Raw genomic sequence first — 16,628 nt, forward strand, 5'->3', positions numbered from 1 at the left:
AAGTTCCAGAAAAAGAAAATCGTACCTCTGCCTGGCCAAGGGCCAGGAATAAAGCACGGATCTCTCTGAGGATTAAAACAGCTAGTTTACGTGTAGCGACCTGGAAGCTACATAGTAGAACCAGTGCAAATCCTTCAACTGCATGTAACACATTAGAATAGGGGCTTCTTTCAGATTGTATCCTGTGGCTGGATCCATTTGGTATCAACTGCAGAACAGTGCAAGGGGAAAAAAATGGAGTGATGATGTTTGAAAACCGGGTCTTCAAGAAATATCCTATTTAACTAGGACAATATAAAGAACCAAAATGCTAAAGTAGGGGATTTACAGCATTCCCTCAAATAATCAAATTTTGTTGCTTAAGTTACCTTGTTCTACAAAACCAATACGTGAGTATAGTCCTTTTGCCCTCCCTTTACTTTGCAATTCAATTACCTGCTTTGTTCCATCCTCCACTATAAAAATGAACAGCTAAGTCAGACAGTGAACAGTTCACACTTTTTTGACTCCAGATAACAGGTCCATAGGTCCTTTGATCCTGCAGCAGTCAACACCTTTGGAAGGTGGCCTTTATCATCTGACCCTCACCAGTAAAGTGTACAATATTTACTGAAAAGCATGTATTTATCTTTCCTACAGTTTTTGTAATACTATTATTACATATTAATTAATAGTCCTCTGTGATGTAAAGCAGCCTTCATGCTTGCCCAAAGGAAAACATTTCCAATGTGACTGGGTTAGGAGATTAAGAAGCCTGAAAATCATCTCTCATAATGAAAATATCTGTGGGACAGTGCAGATGGGAGGAGCAGGAGCAAAGCTGTTCAGTTCCCAGGAATGTTTGTAACACATGGAGACAGCAGGCTGCAGAAACAATCAGATTCTTTGATGTTTTTGAATCAAACAAATGAAATGGCTACAGGAAGGGAAGATCCACTTCACTCTTCTCAGCATTCTCACTAGCATTATTAATCAGTTTCAGTCCTGGGAACATGTCCTTCTGCCACATCTACATACACGTATTTCATTTTATCTGCTTTTGTTGATGTGCATATTTCAGTTTGACATGCATCCCTCATGTTGCTCAACAACAGTAACATCTGCTGTGTTACACAAGGACGTGGCTGTCCTCAAAAGACATCTGAAGTATGTACCTTAAAAAATTAGACATAATGAATTCTTCTCAGGTGAGTAAATACAAAATACATAAACCACAGCAATACCAAGGAACATAATTTTTGCCTTCAGTTAGCATAAATGTGAGGACACAGATCTCTTGATTTCATACCTCCGCAGATCTGGTTTTTGCCTGTTCAGTTTTTCCTGGAGTATGTATTACAAGCTTCCATTGTGTAAGCAACTGTAGCAGCAACTTCAGTGAAGTGTCAAGAAGGGTCTGATGCATATCATTCACTTCACGTAGCAGAAAATTAGTAAAACCAAAGAGTACATCCTCCCGCCAGTCAACAAAGTCAACAAGTAGACCCTGAAGAGAATTCTGTGCAATGTGTCGGAGTTCATCATCCATATGGATAGATAGCCTGTAAGTAAAGTAAATATCAGGTAATAAAAATCTAAGGAGTGCTTATTGTGGAAAGGAGCATATGTTTCTCCGTAACTTAACAGCAATGGAAAATTCCCAATGACAATGTAAATTTCAGTGATGCTACCATCATGGTTTCATTATTTCTGACCAAAACATCCTTAACCTGGTTTTATACTGCAGTTCTTGATACAACACTGCCTGAACATATTTATGGGTCCAAAAGAAGTCTCTGTTCCATTCCTAAAAGGTTGTATCTTTGAAGTACATAAACTTGGCAGCTCTGCTGTCTCCCCAAACCAAATATACTTTTGATTTACTTATTTATTAAATAGCTTCTATGTACTTATAGTAGCAAATGACTTGCAGGTTAATACGTAATTTCATAATTTATGTATTTATTTGCTTACTTTCAATATAAAAATAAAAGAATCAGAACACTTCAGTTACCTAAGAGTTAAAATTAACCTTTAGCCAAGAAGCAAATCCCAATTATTGAAATAAAATATTCAAAAGAAATAAAAATAAGAATTTGAATTAAAAAACTGCTTTACGTTTTAAACAACTAAGGATAGGGAAATGGTAAAAACAGCCTCGGGACTTTCCATACATTTAAAAACACATTAGACACCCCCAAAGTCCTTCTGAAAGATGGTGCAATTTTAGATCCCATTTTCAAATTATATTTCCTTCCTTATTTGCATCATGTTGAAGCTTTCAGCAGAAAAATTCATTATACTTTCTTTTGACACAAAAATTATCAAACCACTTCTGCGTTAGTAGCTTGGCAGAATAAAGTAAATTCAGATCCGTGTGTTCTGCAATTTTTGGTTCATTGCATTTATGATGTATTTTGTTTTAATTACCCATGAGACTGTAATTTTCTGTAGTGTGTTAGAACTCATTTTCAAAGTATTTTATCTACGTTTAATCTACAGAGTTGAAAATGAGGACACATTATAAAGGAATTGAGAGAAAGCTAGAAGAAAAAAACTCAAAACAGCCAGATGGAGTGGAACCAAATTCCATTCTGTTGGAAGTATATGATGAGATGCAGCTCATAACAAATTTGGTTCATTATAGCTCCCTAACTGGGAGGCAGGGGGCATTTTATTTAAGTCCAAGGAAAGCAACTGCCATGAAACTCCACCCCTAGTGAATATGACTCCAAAAATAACTGTTAAGCTTTAATAACCATATGACTTTCTATAGAAATTTGGAAACACAGTATTTTGTTGTGCTAAGAAAAGATCATTTTGGTCTCTATTTGGAATGCCAAAACCAGAAAAACAAGCAACACCCCTGAGACTATGATTAAGTCATCCATTAAATGACTGCCACAATGACACAAAGTAATAACAGAAAAGAGGAAACAAAAGAGGTATGGCTCTAAGACCAAATTGCAACGGCATTATCAAATAAGATGAAATTCAAATTGATCATAAGAATGCATCTATGTATTACCACTGCATGACAGGCAGCTTGAGGAAGCAAGTAAATGTTAGTTTGCACTTTAAGTCGGTTAAATTTAAGACCTACTTGGGAATTTGTAATGAATGATTTCAGTGGGCAGTGAAAGGGTAAAAAGTACAGTATGCACTTGACATCTGCTTTAGAGCTTATAATTTGAATACAGCTGTCCTGGAAGATGGTCTAGCTGCTGAGTCCTGGAAACCACCAAGAGACACATCAAATTCAAACCAAACTGTGTACAAAAGAACCCATTAACACAAAGATGTTATTTTATCCTTAGTGAAAAGAAAATATTTAATCCAACAACACAGCCCCCCAAAAATCCCTGGCCAAACAGCTTTTCAGGTTCTTTTCAGAACCAGGGAGGAACTGAAACCTCACCTCTTCAGAATTTTTTATCCTTGTATTGATTCTAGTCTGTGACGCAGAAAACACATAGTATTGCAATGTAGTGTTTTCTAGAAGAGCAAAGATGTATCTCCTGGGACTACTTTTTCATAACTGGGGGCAGTAGTCAGTCTGGAGCCAAATAAACATGGGATGGTATAGAGAATGTAGAAACAGCCCTGGAGCTGGGGTAGTGTGGAGACTTACGTCAGGTATAAATTCCTTGACCAGTTTATTACTTTCTTCCCTTAAGCTATATTTTTGTAGAGTGTTTTTAATCCACACTGTCCCAGACTAAATAGACCTAACTCTTCCAAGCCATTGATCCTCCTTTCACTTATTCTCTGGCCAGTTTCTCCTTCAAGCACAATGCACCAGCTTGGACATTGCTTTCCAAATCAGGCATCCTTGATACTGATCAGACCAGAAGAACTTTTTCAAAAGTATTTTAGACTTATTCCTATTTAAACATGTGAACAAGGTTTGCCTTAGGAACATCATTGGTTTGTGTGTGTTCAGTTTGTGATCCTGCTCTGCAGTACTGCGATCCTACCCAGTATTTCAACACATTGCTGTAAGTCTCCTGAACAGTTAACTGTTCACTGCTTTCCAACCTACTATGCATTTACTTTTACCTAAATTGTGTTTCCCTTGCTTATATTTGAGAATAAATGGTGAATATCATGAACTGATGGAAAAGAGTTCTGGATGATGTATCTACTCTCTTATAAAATGAAGAGTCTATAAAATAAACACAATGACTGTAAAAAATGTGAGGACTTTTATGTCTTATTCATTAATAGCATATTACTTTTTATAAGCGTATGATTGTCCAAGAAACAGTTACACATTCTGCGGCTCAGTTTTTCATTCTGTTCTCACCAAGCAGTCATCTAATATTTGAACAGTTTACCTTGCCAGCAAGTCGATCAACTCAAGTTTTGACATTCCGTCAGGAAGCAATCGAGGAATAGCAGCAACACATGTTCTGAAGAGATCAATTTTGGGCTTTCTTTCACCTCTGAAAAAATAAACCAGAATTTTCACTAAACTTAATAAGTAACTGTGTTAAATGATCCACCTATGGCATTTCAGAAAAGGGCTGGACATAATGGCCAAATGCCTACTAAGAACATCAGAACAGAAATCTAGACACTATAAATGGAATAAGGAAACATGAATAAATATTTCCATTGAATGTATGGTTTTGATGTTGACATCTATTACTGAGTAATTTACTTCTTTCAGAGAGAAACTGGCAGATATAACAAGATGGAGTTATAATGTAGGAGGATTCCTTCATCAAACTCAGCATTTGCATGATGCAAGCTTCAGATGAGGGAATGAGTTGGGTGTTCCCCATCACAATGCAGCTATATCACACCAGTTGTATAAAGCAAATAGCAGATACGTAAGAAGCCTAGATAACAAGGCCCTCAAAAGGACAAAGATCTGTGGGAATCTCACACCACATGCTATTGGACTGAAAAGGAAGCATAATTTACAGGTAAGTATGGCAAGAGAGTTTCTGTCTATCCCTGCCTGAGATAGCAGCACTTTAGCAAACATTATCAGCTCAAACATGTTTTAGTAGTCCCAAGGCAGCTCTAATATGTGGAATGGCTCAATTGCTCCCTAATAGCCTGGGAAAGTGGTTGAATCTAAAGTTCAGCATGAACCAAAAATCTAGGAGTCCTTAGGTCTTCTAAAAGTAGTTCAAATTTCAGCTGCTGATTATTTTCACAAGAGATGCAGTTCTTTTCTGACTTCTTACCAGTTTTGTTTCTTACCAGTTTTTTTTTTGTTTTGGTTTTTTTTTGTTTTGTTTTGTGGTTTTTTTTGTAAAAATGCAGATTAAAAAGTTCTTTAGACAAACCTCAAAATGTTTTGGGTTTTTCTATTTCCTCGTTTTTAACTCAATGATCTATTATTTGATGATTGAGTATGGAGGAAATAACCAAAGCACAACAGCATTTTAAACTGTACAGTCTTTCCCACAATATCATTAATTATTAGCCCGTGATATGCTTTGAAGGGATCAAAACAGCAAGGTCCTATTCAGGGACCCTACTATAAACATGCAGAGAAAGGCTGTTCCTGCTTTAATATGACTCTGACCAAACCAGGAAAGAATGAGGAGGAAGAGATACACTGAGAAGCATTGTAAACTACTAAACACCACACTGAATTTCAGTGACAAAACACAAAACTAACCTAGTTTTCCTGCACCACAGTGCAATGCCCTGCTTACTACATTACTGTGCCTCTCCACTTGACAGAGGACATTGCATTTGGATACCTTACTTCTCTATTCAGTCACAGAGAAAGCATGAATGCAATACCACCTCACAAGTCTAAAATAAGATTCATGGAGTAACACTGAACATTCACTGAAACAGTGGGTGTAGAAAAGGCATAAACTGACATTAAGCTTACTTACTTAAAAGATTAAAGCAAATTTTGTGGTGAATATCGTCCTTTCTTTTAACACTCTATTTCACCTTGGATATGTATTACATTAATAAAATGATTGTATGATTGTACAATGAGGGGAAACTTTTCATAATCACTTATCCCTGTCTCACTGTATCTGTATCCTAACAGACAGAATTTGAAAGAAAGCCAGCAACTGACTTGAAGAAAGAGTAAAATACAACATTTAATCCAAGAATTTGATTATAAACAAATCCCTTTGAACTATTATCGCTAATACAAAAAACTAGTCCAACTACTAATACTGTATTTTTATAGTTGTAAATAGTAAAGTATCACTGAGAATTTTATTGGCAGGCAAACCAATGTGTCTTCCTTGCTGACTTGAAATGGAAAGTGAGCTTTGCAGAGTTTCCTTATTATCAGTCCACAATGAGGGTAAATTGTGCCCTTAAAATGGAGACATGTAAAATAATAGTTTAAGAGGAAACTCTTCCGAAGGAAAATGAAGTAATTATTTATAAATATAAAATTTGTGGGTGTTTTGTGGGCTATCAGCTGCTCAGAAACCTAGCAGAAGATCCAAATCTGAGGCTCAAGTTCCCAATTTATATGAGCTACCAGTGTCAGCATGTGAAGTGCCTGGCAACAGAGGTCCTCACAGGGTTCTGCAGTCATCTCTGGACAACTCAGGATCCAACAGGGTGACCTCTAGATGAACACACCAACAGCTGTTCTCACCTGGAAGCTTGTGTTTTCATACCAGCAGATTTTTGTTACATATTTTCAACAAAAATCTTTCAAGTACTTGCAAGAACAGGTTTGCATGTTAGAAAAATGGATGCCCTACTCTGACTACACTGGAAAGTAATTACAACCAGTATTGAAATGCAGATCCCAGTGGAGGATGCAAGGACGCTCCTTAGTTAGGATTTTAGTAAGACACTCCAGAGTGGCATCTATTTCAACAAGAAATGCTTAAGGGATCAGTCATTAAATACAGAAGCATCTCTAACACTGCCAAAGAAAATTCCAGAATCTTTAAAATGTTATGACTATTAATTTCCTAGCCATTTCCCCCTGATTTTTATTTTTGTATCATCCGTAAAAAGTAGTTGAATTTGGATAGGCGCTGCAGTCTATCTACTACTTGCAGTCTTTTTAGCAAGGTGTCTTTTTTTTTCTTTTTTTGACACTCTATGAAAAAAAACATTATCAAAGAGACCAATTTCTTTTTCATCATACTTTGAACTATACCTTGAATTTTTCTGCCAGTTTTTTTTTCTCTTCTGGCATAACTACCATGTCCATCCCTCTATAACATGAAAGATATTCAAGGTCTCCTTATAGCTGGGCTTTCTACTATCTGTGCTCTGCATGTGTAAAATGATGTCTCTGTGTCTCTAAGGTCTACTAGATGTCCACCTCACTAGAACTCTCTCCAGAAAATTTCTCTTATTAATAATTTTGGATGAGAGTGTAAAATGCTGCAGTTCAACATGGCTTGAGATGTACTGGCTTTATTCTCTTTGGTGGGGTATTGCTTAAATCCAAGACTCTTAACACGACATGACTTGTTCTTTTTAATTAAGATTTGATTTTGATTACAGGTACGAATGGAAATTTTGACAGATTATTATTAATAGTGATTTACAGAATTTGTTGACTTTAATTTGAAGTTCAGTAATGCAAATATACCCTGAAACAGTGTTTTGAGCATAGGCTGACAGGTTTTCCACTTTGAGCTTTCACCTTCTACCATCTAAACGTTCATGGGATTCACACATGACTTTGGACACATTGAGAGCATCAGTTCCACTCCAAACACTGCAAGTACAATCAACTGGTCATAAGCAGTTATTCAAAGTATACACTAAGCTAAATCTTCCCCTTTCTTGCCTGTTGTTCTGATGACTCGTGATAGTCACAAATACATAAAAAGTTCTGAAATTACATCTCAGTATTTAATGGGATTTACTGTTCTTAAGCACTCACGTAATCATGTCTTCAGGTTCTTTGTTAAGCATCTGTATGTTGGTTAGCATCATGCAGCGACCGACTTCCTTGTCAAGGTGTCTGAGTATGTTGTCCACGGCTTTTCTTACTTGAGAATAATATAATGACATACCTGCAATAATATGCATTTCTGTATAATTTGGACTATTTATAGATATGCATATTTTGAAAAAGCTGTTTACTCGTGCTGTGCTGCATAACTTTAGAAAAAATGTTTTCCTCATGAGATGGCATATTCCATTAGTAATAATAACTTCATTCAGAGACAAAATATGTTGCCCTCTCCAGAAAGAATGCTATTGTATGAAAAATAACCCAAATGATATACAGATACACATATTTTTCCTAGAGAAGAAGTTAAAAAATACCTAGTTGAAATATGTCCCTACATAGTCAAATGAAGCCACACAGTTGGTGAAGTTATATAATGTATTTTGCACTTTCTATAGCAGAAGTAAAAGTTCTGATCCAGTAGCAAGGTTTAAAAACTACAGGCAAAGAGAAAAAAGGAATCTGAATGAGCTCTCCTAAAACTAATTTGGTATGGAAATTATTGGCATGATGTTTTATATGAAAAATGATATTAGCCATACAGCTTTACAGCAGCTGATGGACATCAAATCCTTTAAAAAAATAAAACTTAACTCTTTCTCTATATTCATGAAAGGCTAAAATTTTAATTTTCATAATGAAAATTTATGTATTAACTCTGAGCAATGTATTTTCAGTCATCTATTCTCTAGTCAATCATTTTCCTGTTTGATAAAGACAATGTAAGCTTACATCAATTTCCAGATATATTATGATCAAAAGTTGAATGACAGTGTAGAAGGCAAAAGAAAACACAGGAATTACCTATCTTAATCTTACATGCTATACAAGGAAACTAGAATTTTGTATCATAAAATAGTGGAAAAATAGCTAAAAAAACATATGAATTCAATACTTCAAACCTTTATTATCAAATTCACGAGGAACAATCAAAATGAACTAAACTAGTGGCAGCACTAAATACGTCTGTTGAACATTTCAACAGCAGTGGGTCTTATGTTGACTTTTTTATATATATTTTGAGATTACTACAACGACATAGCAACAGTACAACACGGGTGTTTGTCGCTGTTGTAGAGATATGCAGGCTTTCTTTCATGGAAATTTGAGGACCTAATGAAGTGCTAGGATGAGTAGCCAAGTCCTCCTTTTTGCCAGCAAGAGCTGGCACCTTCAGGGCATGATAAAGGAGCTTTTCTCTTGCAATCCAAGATTCTCTCCCTTAATTGACTATGAAGCCCAATGTAATGGACTTTTAACTTAGGCCCTTCAGTTCAGGTCTATTTTACATTTAAAAGTTTCTGCCACATTGGGAGTTTCAGTCTGCAAGTAAAATGAGGATATCAAAGAAATCTTTGCTGGTTTTCAAGGCTGGTAAATTTTCTGAGCACAGGCACTGTTTCTAATAAGATGAATATGCATGAATAAACACAGCTATTCAGCATTGAAAGAAGCTAATTCTTAATCTGTGTACTTAACCCCCCTCTAGAACAAAGGGTTGCTACCACTTGCAGAGCACAGATTTTCCTGAAACAATTAAAAAAAGCAGTATTTGTCAAACTAAACCATACATTTCATTACAATGCACAATAAAGTAAATGTTTACAATAAATATATCAATACTATACAATAGTATATTATTCTGCTCAGGTACTGAAGACTTTATCACATCCATTCTTATCCAAGCTTCTATATTGTCTGTTCTCTTACTGACCTATCATTTTAGCTTCCTCCTCTGTAAGAGTTTTGCTCAAATATGTCTTCTTCACTCTGAGAGTGTTTCCAGAGGGAAGGACAGCTCCAGTCACTGGCATTGGAGGTTCACCATCTTTCTGCTGCAAGCTATCAGCAATTACCAAGAAAGCTCTCAGACCAATATTCATTCTCTGGAAAGTTCAGAAGATGAATGAGTATCATAATAAAATAATCATATTCTACTCATATTCTTCAATCATTTTGAAATTCTGAGTTACGCACCTGCCAGCATTTTCCTCCTGTATCTCCGCTACATTGACTAGATTGATATATTTCACAAAAAAAGTCTATGAAATAAAGACTGAATTCATATCTGCACTATGAGTACATATGCTCTCTCCTCTTAAGTACTTGCAAATATCCAAAGTACTTTGAGTAGAACACTGTTTTATCTTCAGGATAAAACACATGAATATGACCTGGAGTTTAGTAATGCATCTTAACCGGACCTTCAGTTGAACTACACAAAAGTCCTACATGGTCCATTACAAAGAAAGATCAGTAACTGTCTCAAAAAGCCTCAGGGCTGACCATACTGAGTGAAAAGTCTAGAATAATGCTCAGTGCCAAAACTGTGATGTGAAAACGTCATGAAGATGAGGCTAAGTGACCTGAATGCCTTTTGGGAATTCACCAGAGGAAAACTTGCAGGCTTTGCATTACAATGCATAAAAGATCAGAATGTTTTCAATTTCCCAGGAATGTATTCAGAGGCTGTCCTACTGACAATCTCCTAGAGGTGCATTTACATAGATTATAGGGGCTTTTTTTGTAGAATGCTAAAGCCTATATACATCAAAAAGTGACCCTATTATTTCATTGTTGTCAGATTTACAATGCTGTTGAGAACCACTAACATTTCAAATGTTGTTTTATCAAGAAGCTAAGGCCTATGTGCACTCCCTACAAGCCCAGCTTCATGCAGTGCTAATACACAACACCCTTTGTAGGACATTCCTCAGTCAATACTGCAGGTGAATGACCCAAAACATGGTGGGGCCTGCCTGCTCAAGGATTCTGTTTCATTTTTGTTCACTCTGATGAAGACAGATGAAAGCTCTGCTCAAAGTAAAGCTTGCCTTTCACTTCTGCTGCTTTTGATAGTAAAAAGCTTAATCTACTTTTCCAAATATTGTTTGTATCAAATACAATTTTTGTAAGGTAACTCATTCTATTTTAACAACTTAGTGAATAGATATGGCTGCTTAATACTGGAAGAGTAATATAGACATATTCTATGAGATTATCATAAATGTCTTTTATTTTTCAAATGTTTATTCCTGATTTTCAAATGAAAATGTATTCAAAATTATAAGCAAATACATTATTTTCATGATAATTTTTCATTATTTTATCACTTATTTTTATTCTGATTTCTGAAAACATTTTTCAAATATCTGATTGTCTTCTCTAAGGAAAGCACTAGGAAGCTGGCTCATGACACTAACACTGCACTAGGAAGCTGACTCATGACACTAAAGCTAGTGGGGCTTTACTGGTCAGAGTGGTAAAACTTTCTTAGAGGCTTGGGGCTTTTTGTCATCTTCAATTCTCCTTGAATCATATAATCTTTTTCAGCAAAACAGTTTTAAAAAACATTGAAAATTTTACATAAAATTCTTTTTTGTATTAAAATACTTTAAGGCATATAACAACAACAGAGTGATAAGGAGATAACTGTGATCAATAGTTTACTTTTTCTTTCATACATTGCAGTACTTCACATTTAATAATACTCACTAAGGAAAAAGAAGATAGGCATAAACAATATGACATTTTACAGATTAAAGTTCACAAATGTATTTTACCAATAAATCAAGTTCAAGATTTGGCCTGAAAACTGGTGAAGGTAGAATGTAACCAGAAAGGAAATGTAGCACAATACAATACATACTAATATAGATATTATATATATGGTACACTAATATATACTAAAAAATGCAGGTGCACATCATACCTCAGGGTTGAGACTGAAAGCTTTTGCTGGTTTTCCGACACAAAGGAAGTCAAAGATAATTTCTTTCATTGCAAAATCTAACCGTTCCTAAAATAGTGAAAACATTGAACATTATTAAGCTGCTCACTTCTGCTACTTACTTGCTTTTAGGTAACAAAACGGTGAAAAGCAGTTTAATCAGGATTTACTTAAATTTACTGAAAAACAGATTTTCAGAAGTATGCAGAACATATTATCAGATCTAAGCTTCCAACACTGCTGTATGTTGATGAATTCAAGGATTTATGGCACTGAAATAGAAAATGATCCATTTTGGAAATAAAGCTTTTAATTATTTCATTTAAATTGTGGTAATTATGGTACTAGCATAGTATTTTACATAAAAGGATCTTGTTCACAGATGGCACAGTTCAGGGAAGATTTTAAGCATCAGTTTAATACATTCCTATTCAGAGACTTGTGCTTAAGTGTTTTGCTCAATGGGAATGTTTTCTGAATTTAAGCAATAAAGGAGATAAAACTGCCAGCACTGAAGGTTAGTTAATTTTAGCAAATCCCATTTGAACTGATCAAAACTGAATGAGCCAACTACATGCTGAACTTGGTTTTCCTCTACTTTAAGAGCAGTGCAACTCATTGTATAGTAGGAATGATTCAGTATCATGACAAAATATGGCTTATTATTTTGAACTTTATTGACAGTCAGAGACTATCAAGAAACGCATTCTCTGACTTGATGACAATTTAAAAAACTCAAAAAATACTTTTGGGTTGAAGTGAAAGCATTTTTTTAATCCATTTTCAGTGGAATGAAGTTAATCAAAATCAGCTGTTCAAAAGAAGTCTGCTCCAGCTCATTAGATAATTTTCTCATTGCCTAGTTGAAAGATACTGACAATGGTGTGGCGAAAAAATCAGACAATAGAAGTTTACTTGTTTGTTAATTTGTTATTTGCAAAACAAGTTATTCATGAATTATAAAGACATATGCATGGTTCTCCCATACCTGTGCAATAAACTGTATTATCTTTACAAAGATGTTCAGAGGCATATCTCTTGGCACAACACCACGGGACCCTTTTGGGAAAAGCGTTGTGACAATAGTAATAAGTCGACTGTAAAACAAGGAAAAAAAGCATCAGACACGTCTGGACCTTGCAGACCTTCTCTAAACATGAAACATATGTTGGATATCCTACTCCATTTAGAAAGACTAGAATGTACTTCCTTTGAAATGAAAACGTAATGGGATATCTTGCTCTGATCCTTAGCTACAAATTTGATGTAATTTATTTCATGACTATGTTACAAGAAGCAACAGACCAGTCAATGACATGGCACTTCAAAAGTATTTCTAACTTTAAAAAGGCAAAGAGTGATTTTTAGTTATTACAAAAGAAGAAACACTTTATAGGGTAATTTTAATAGGTGAGAGAATAACTGACAGTGCCACAAAAGTGAATAATTTCTTGTATACAGTTCAGTGTTTTATTTCACAAAAGGAATAGGTGCAAGTCAAAGGAATTCAGGAGAACTATACAACTTCTTCATTGGCAACATCCACTCTACAAGGCCTCATTATCATTACAAATACAGCATCTTACCTTTGGGTAGCTGTGTTGCTTTCACATTTAATTCTGATCATGTAAACCCACAGTAGTCTGTACAGAGATTCCAGTGCAACTCGAGCCATTTTTGGGTCCTTATTCTAGAGAAATATATAACATAAGAATAAACTTCATATACAAATGAGAAAGGAAGTTCTGCACTTAATAGACGTCAGTGTTCAGAGTTTTCACAATGACACTACAAAAAGACACAGCCTCAGAGCTGCTCAGTATGGTATTCCTGTAGCTGCAGGAATGCTTATGCATAGAATCATAGAATCATAGAATCGTAGAATCGTTAGGGTTGGAAAGGACCTTAAGATCATCTAGTTCCAACCCCCTTGCTGTGGGCAGGGACACCTTACGCTAAATCATATCACCCAAGGCCTCATCCAACCTGGCCTTGAACACTGCCAGGGATGGAGCATTCACAACCTCCCTGGGCAACCCATTCCAGTGCCTCACCACCCTAACAGGAAAGAATTTCCTTCTCATATCCAACCTAAACTTCCCCTGTTTAAGTTTGAACCCGTTACTCCTTGTCCTGTCACTACAGTATGTAGTGACATAGCATCTGACTTACCTCTCCTGCTATTACTTAACTAACTACCAAGTTAGTTAAATTTGATACAGGCTACAATTTAAAATCTTTTAAAATCTTAGTATAGAAAGTTCTGCACCCGCAAGTCAAATTGTACTGGAGCTTTCTCCTTGTCCCATGTGGTTTGGAGACAAAGAACTGTTGCTGAAAAAAACTGCCTCTAAATGAAATGGTGCTTTGACTCTTTCCTATACAGAATTCCTGGCTTGAACAGCTTTTTGTAAATAAAGTTGAGTTAATGATAAATGATCAATTTCAAAACTTGGATAATTACTAACTTTTACATTGCTTTCAACAGGAAAGTATTAAATTACTTTTGCACAGGATTTGGTCAAGGTCAAATATTTCCATGTCCTAGCAGGAGCCTTCTTTATTAATTCAAGAGAAAAGTTTGTTTCCATAAGATCAGAGACTTGCCACCTTATATTAAAATCAGAAATATGATCTGATCCATTTGGGGTTCATGGGAGCCCACACAGTATCGTGGAGTCACGTGTACTTTCCTGGTGTGGACAATTATCCTTCTAATGGAAGAATTTATCTTCCTCTGTTTTGAGAAGGCATAACTAACCACATTCCTAATTTAGCCAAATATTCAGCTACCTTACCTTCTCCCCAGACTGAAGATTGAATGTGCCACTATAAGTCCTATTAATCAAAGTATAAATCAATGAATTATAAGTGGCAAGGTGAATTTGATTTTCAATTGGTAAGGCAGAAGAAACTTACGTTTTCTCTAATGGTTTCAAATAATTTGTTGGGATCTCCCTGATTTTCAGAAAAAAACTATATTCTTGGCTGGATCCTCAGAGACCTTACAACTGTAGCCACCTTTTCTAAAGCTTGTGTAACCTCATAAACTCCCATAAAATTAGTTGCAATATAAATTTTTATTTTCTGAATTTCTTTGCAAAATAGGTTCTAAACATCTTCAGAAAAAGTAATTCAGGTACAGCTGGGAAGAAAACTTCGGACAGACTATGAACATTTCAAAGATATATTCTAACAGTAGGCCAGATACGAAGAGAAGCAATACAAATTCTTCCATTAAGACAGAGGCAATGTAATCAGTGTCCTGCAACTAGTTCCAGTCTGATAAAGCAATAACAAGTACTTTGTTTGCAAATGCCTTTATGAATAAAAGCAAGTTAATATTGGGTCAGTATTGGCATGTCACTCAAGCCAGTAACTTTTATCAACAATCTTTCCTGTTTCACAGATGTTTGACTCAGGCTTGGTTTGAGTTAAAGAAACAGCAGAAATTCAAACTAGGCATAAGAATACATTTTTGTTATTGAAAAAATCTGCATACCTAAAAAATATGTCCTGTTGAGAATAAAATTATGTATGGAATCAGGTAATAGCAATAATACAGCACATTTACCTAAAACAGATTTTCAACAGATCAATAGTGCATACTGAAGTTTTAATACAATATTAAAACCAGAAGATACTAACCTTGAGATTTGATAGGCAGTTGTTGAGGAAAATATGCCATCTGTTTAAAAAGAACTGCTTCTGACTGACACAAAGCAGGCATGTTACCAAAGGGTACAAAGCCTAAACAGAAAATGGATTATTTGCATGTCTACACAACCATATTATTTGCATGTCTACACAACATAAAAGTCAATTAATAGAGCTACTGTAAATTTAAGACACTAACTCCTCTGTTTTGGTCAGTTTGGGTCAGGTGTCCTATCTCTGCTTCCTCCCGGCTTCCCCTCCTCCCTGGCAGAGCATGAGGCTCACAAAGTCCTTGGCCAAACCAAAACATCCTTGTTATCAGCTCTGTTCCCGAGCTGAAAGTCAAAACACTGCACTGCACCAGCTACCAAGAAGGAGAAAAATGACTGCCACTGCTGAACCCAGGACAACATGTTAGCCAACGCAAACACATTGTTAAGTAGTACAGTCTGAAAAAGAACTTCCTCTAATGTCTTTACAGATATGTTTTATGGATGAAATAAAACCAACCAAATACCTTCTCATAGCAATATAATAATCCAAAGATGGGCCACAATTTTTTAGACTTACAGAGCTAAGTTCTGTTAGTTAACTGAGAAATGATAGCATGTAAATAACTAAACTTTATCATAGTAACAGGACCCACTGAGATTAGACTTGTGAATGCTCAGATGCCTATTACTCTTCAAAATCTGCAGTCACAATATTTAATGAGAGAGATGTCAAAACACCTAAAAGAATTGCCTTAAACTACAGGCAGTTCTTGGATCTGCCGGTAGTTACATCTTGCAAAATGAAAAAGAAAGGTAGATCATGTAAGTTCAAATACTGGAACCTTGTCTCTTTGTTAATGTTCACTTTGACACATCTTGGAAATGTCACACTAAAAAAAAAAAGCTAAAATGCACCTATTAATTTTGAAACTGACTGCTATTGCAGCAAGACTTTTTGGTTTCAATTGTCATGTTAACATACCAAATCAGGGCTTCAAAGTTATTAGTAAAAAATAAGGTAACTTTATCTTAAAGACCAACGATTCTCAAAATTAACCCTAAAATTCTAACTTCAGTCACAGCTCAAAAGTTTAAGTACACCATAAACCACAACTTCTGTTCCAGTAATATATAACATAAATTTGCTGTAGCTAGGTTAGACCGAGGCTCTTGAGCAAATGGCAAATGTAAATTAATTTTTTATTTTTTATAATCCTCTTGTCCAAAATACATATGGGAGAGGACAACTGAAGCCTTCTCATGGAAGACTTTCTTACCACATTAACATTATGACTATAATAGTTGAGTACTTGACAGGACCACAGAGTTTAGTAACATCCCAGGA

At 35.5% G+C, this 16,628-nt stretch overlaps 1 protein-coding gene across 11 annotated transcripts in view; it reads right to left on the reverse strand.

Moving 5' to 3' along the window:
• Positions 1-16,628, reverse strand: part of FRY (FRY microtubule binding protein) — a 231,138-nt gene that overhangs the window by 80,094 nt on the left and 134,416 nt on the right. For all 11 annotated transcript variants that reach the window (XM_062615077.1, XM_062615076.1, XM_062615078.1 and 8 more), the window contains 9 exons: positions 15,282-15,383; positions 13,220-13,323; positions 12,622-12,730; positions 11,616-11,702; positions 9,618-9,789; positions 7,832-7,964; positions 4,317-4,424; positions 1,289-1,541; positions 26-208 (listed from right to left, as the gene is read on the reverse strand). In XM_062615077.1, coding sequence (XP_062471061.1) covers positions 26-208; positions 1,289-1,541; positions 4,317-4,424; positions 7,832-7,964; positions 9,618-9,789; positions 11,616-11,702; positions 12,622-12,730; positions 13,220-13,323; positions 15,282-15,383 — 1,251 coding nt within the window. The remainder of the gene's footprint in view (positions 1-25; positions 209-1,288; positions 1,542-4,316; positions 4,425-7,831; positions 7,965-9,617; positions 9,790-11,615; positions 11,703-12,621; positions 12,731-13,219; positions 13,324-15,281; positions 15,384-16,628) is intronic.

The sequence above is a fragment of the Pezoporus occidentalis genome, unplaced genomic scaffold, assembly GCF_034315485.1.
Source record: "Pezoporus occidentalis ecotype Australia unplaced genomic scaffold, CSIRO_AGI_Poc_V1 ctg18, whole genome shotgun sequence".
Classification (NCBI taxonomy): Eukaryota; Metazoa; Chordata; class Aves; order Psittaciformes; family Psittacidae; genus Pezoporus; species Pezoporus occidentalis.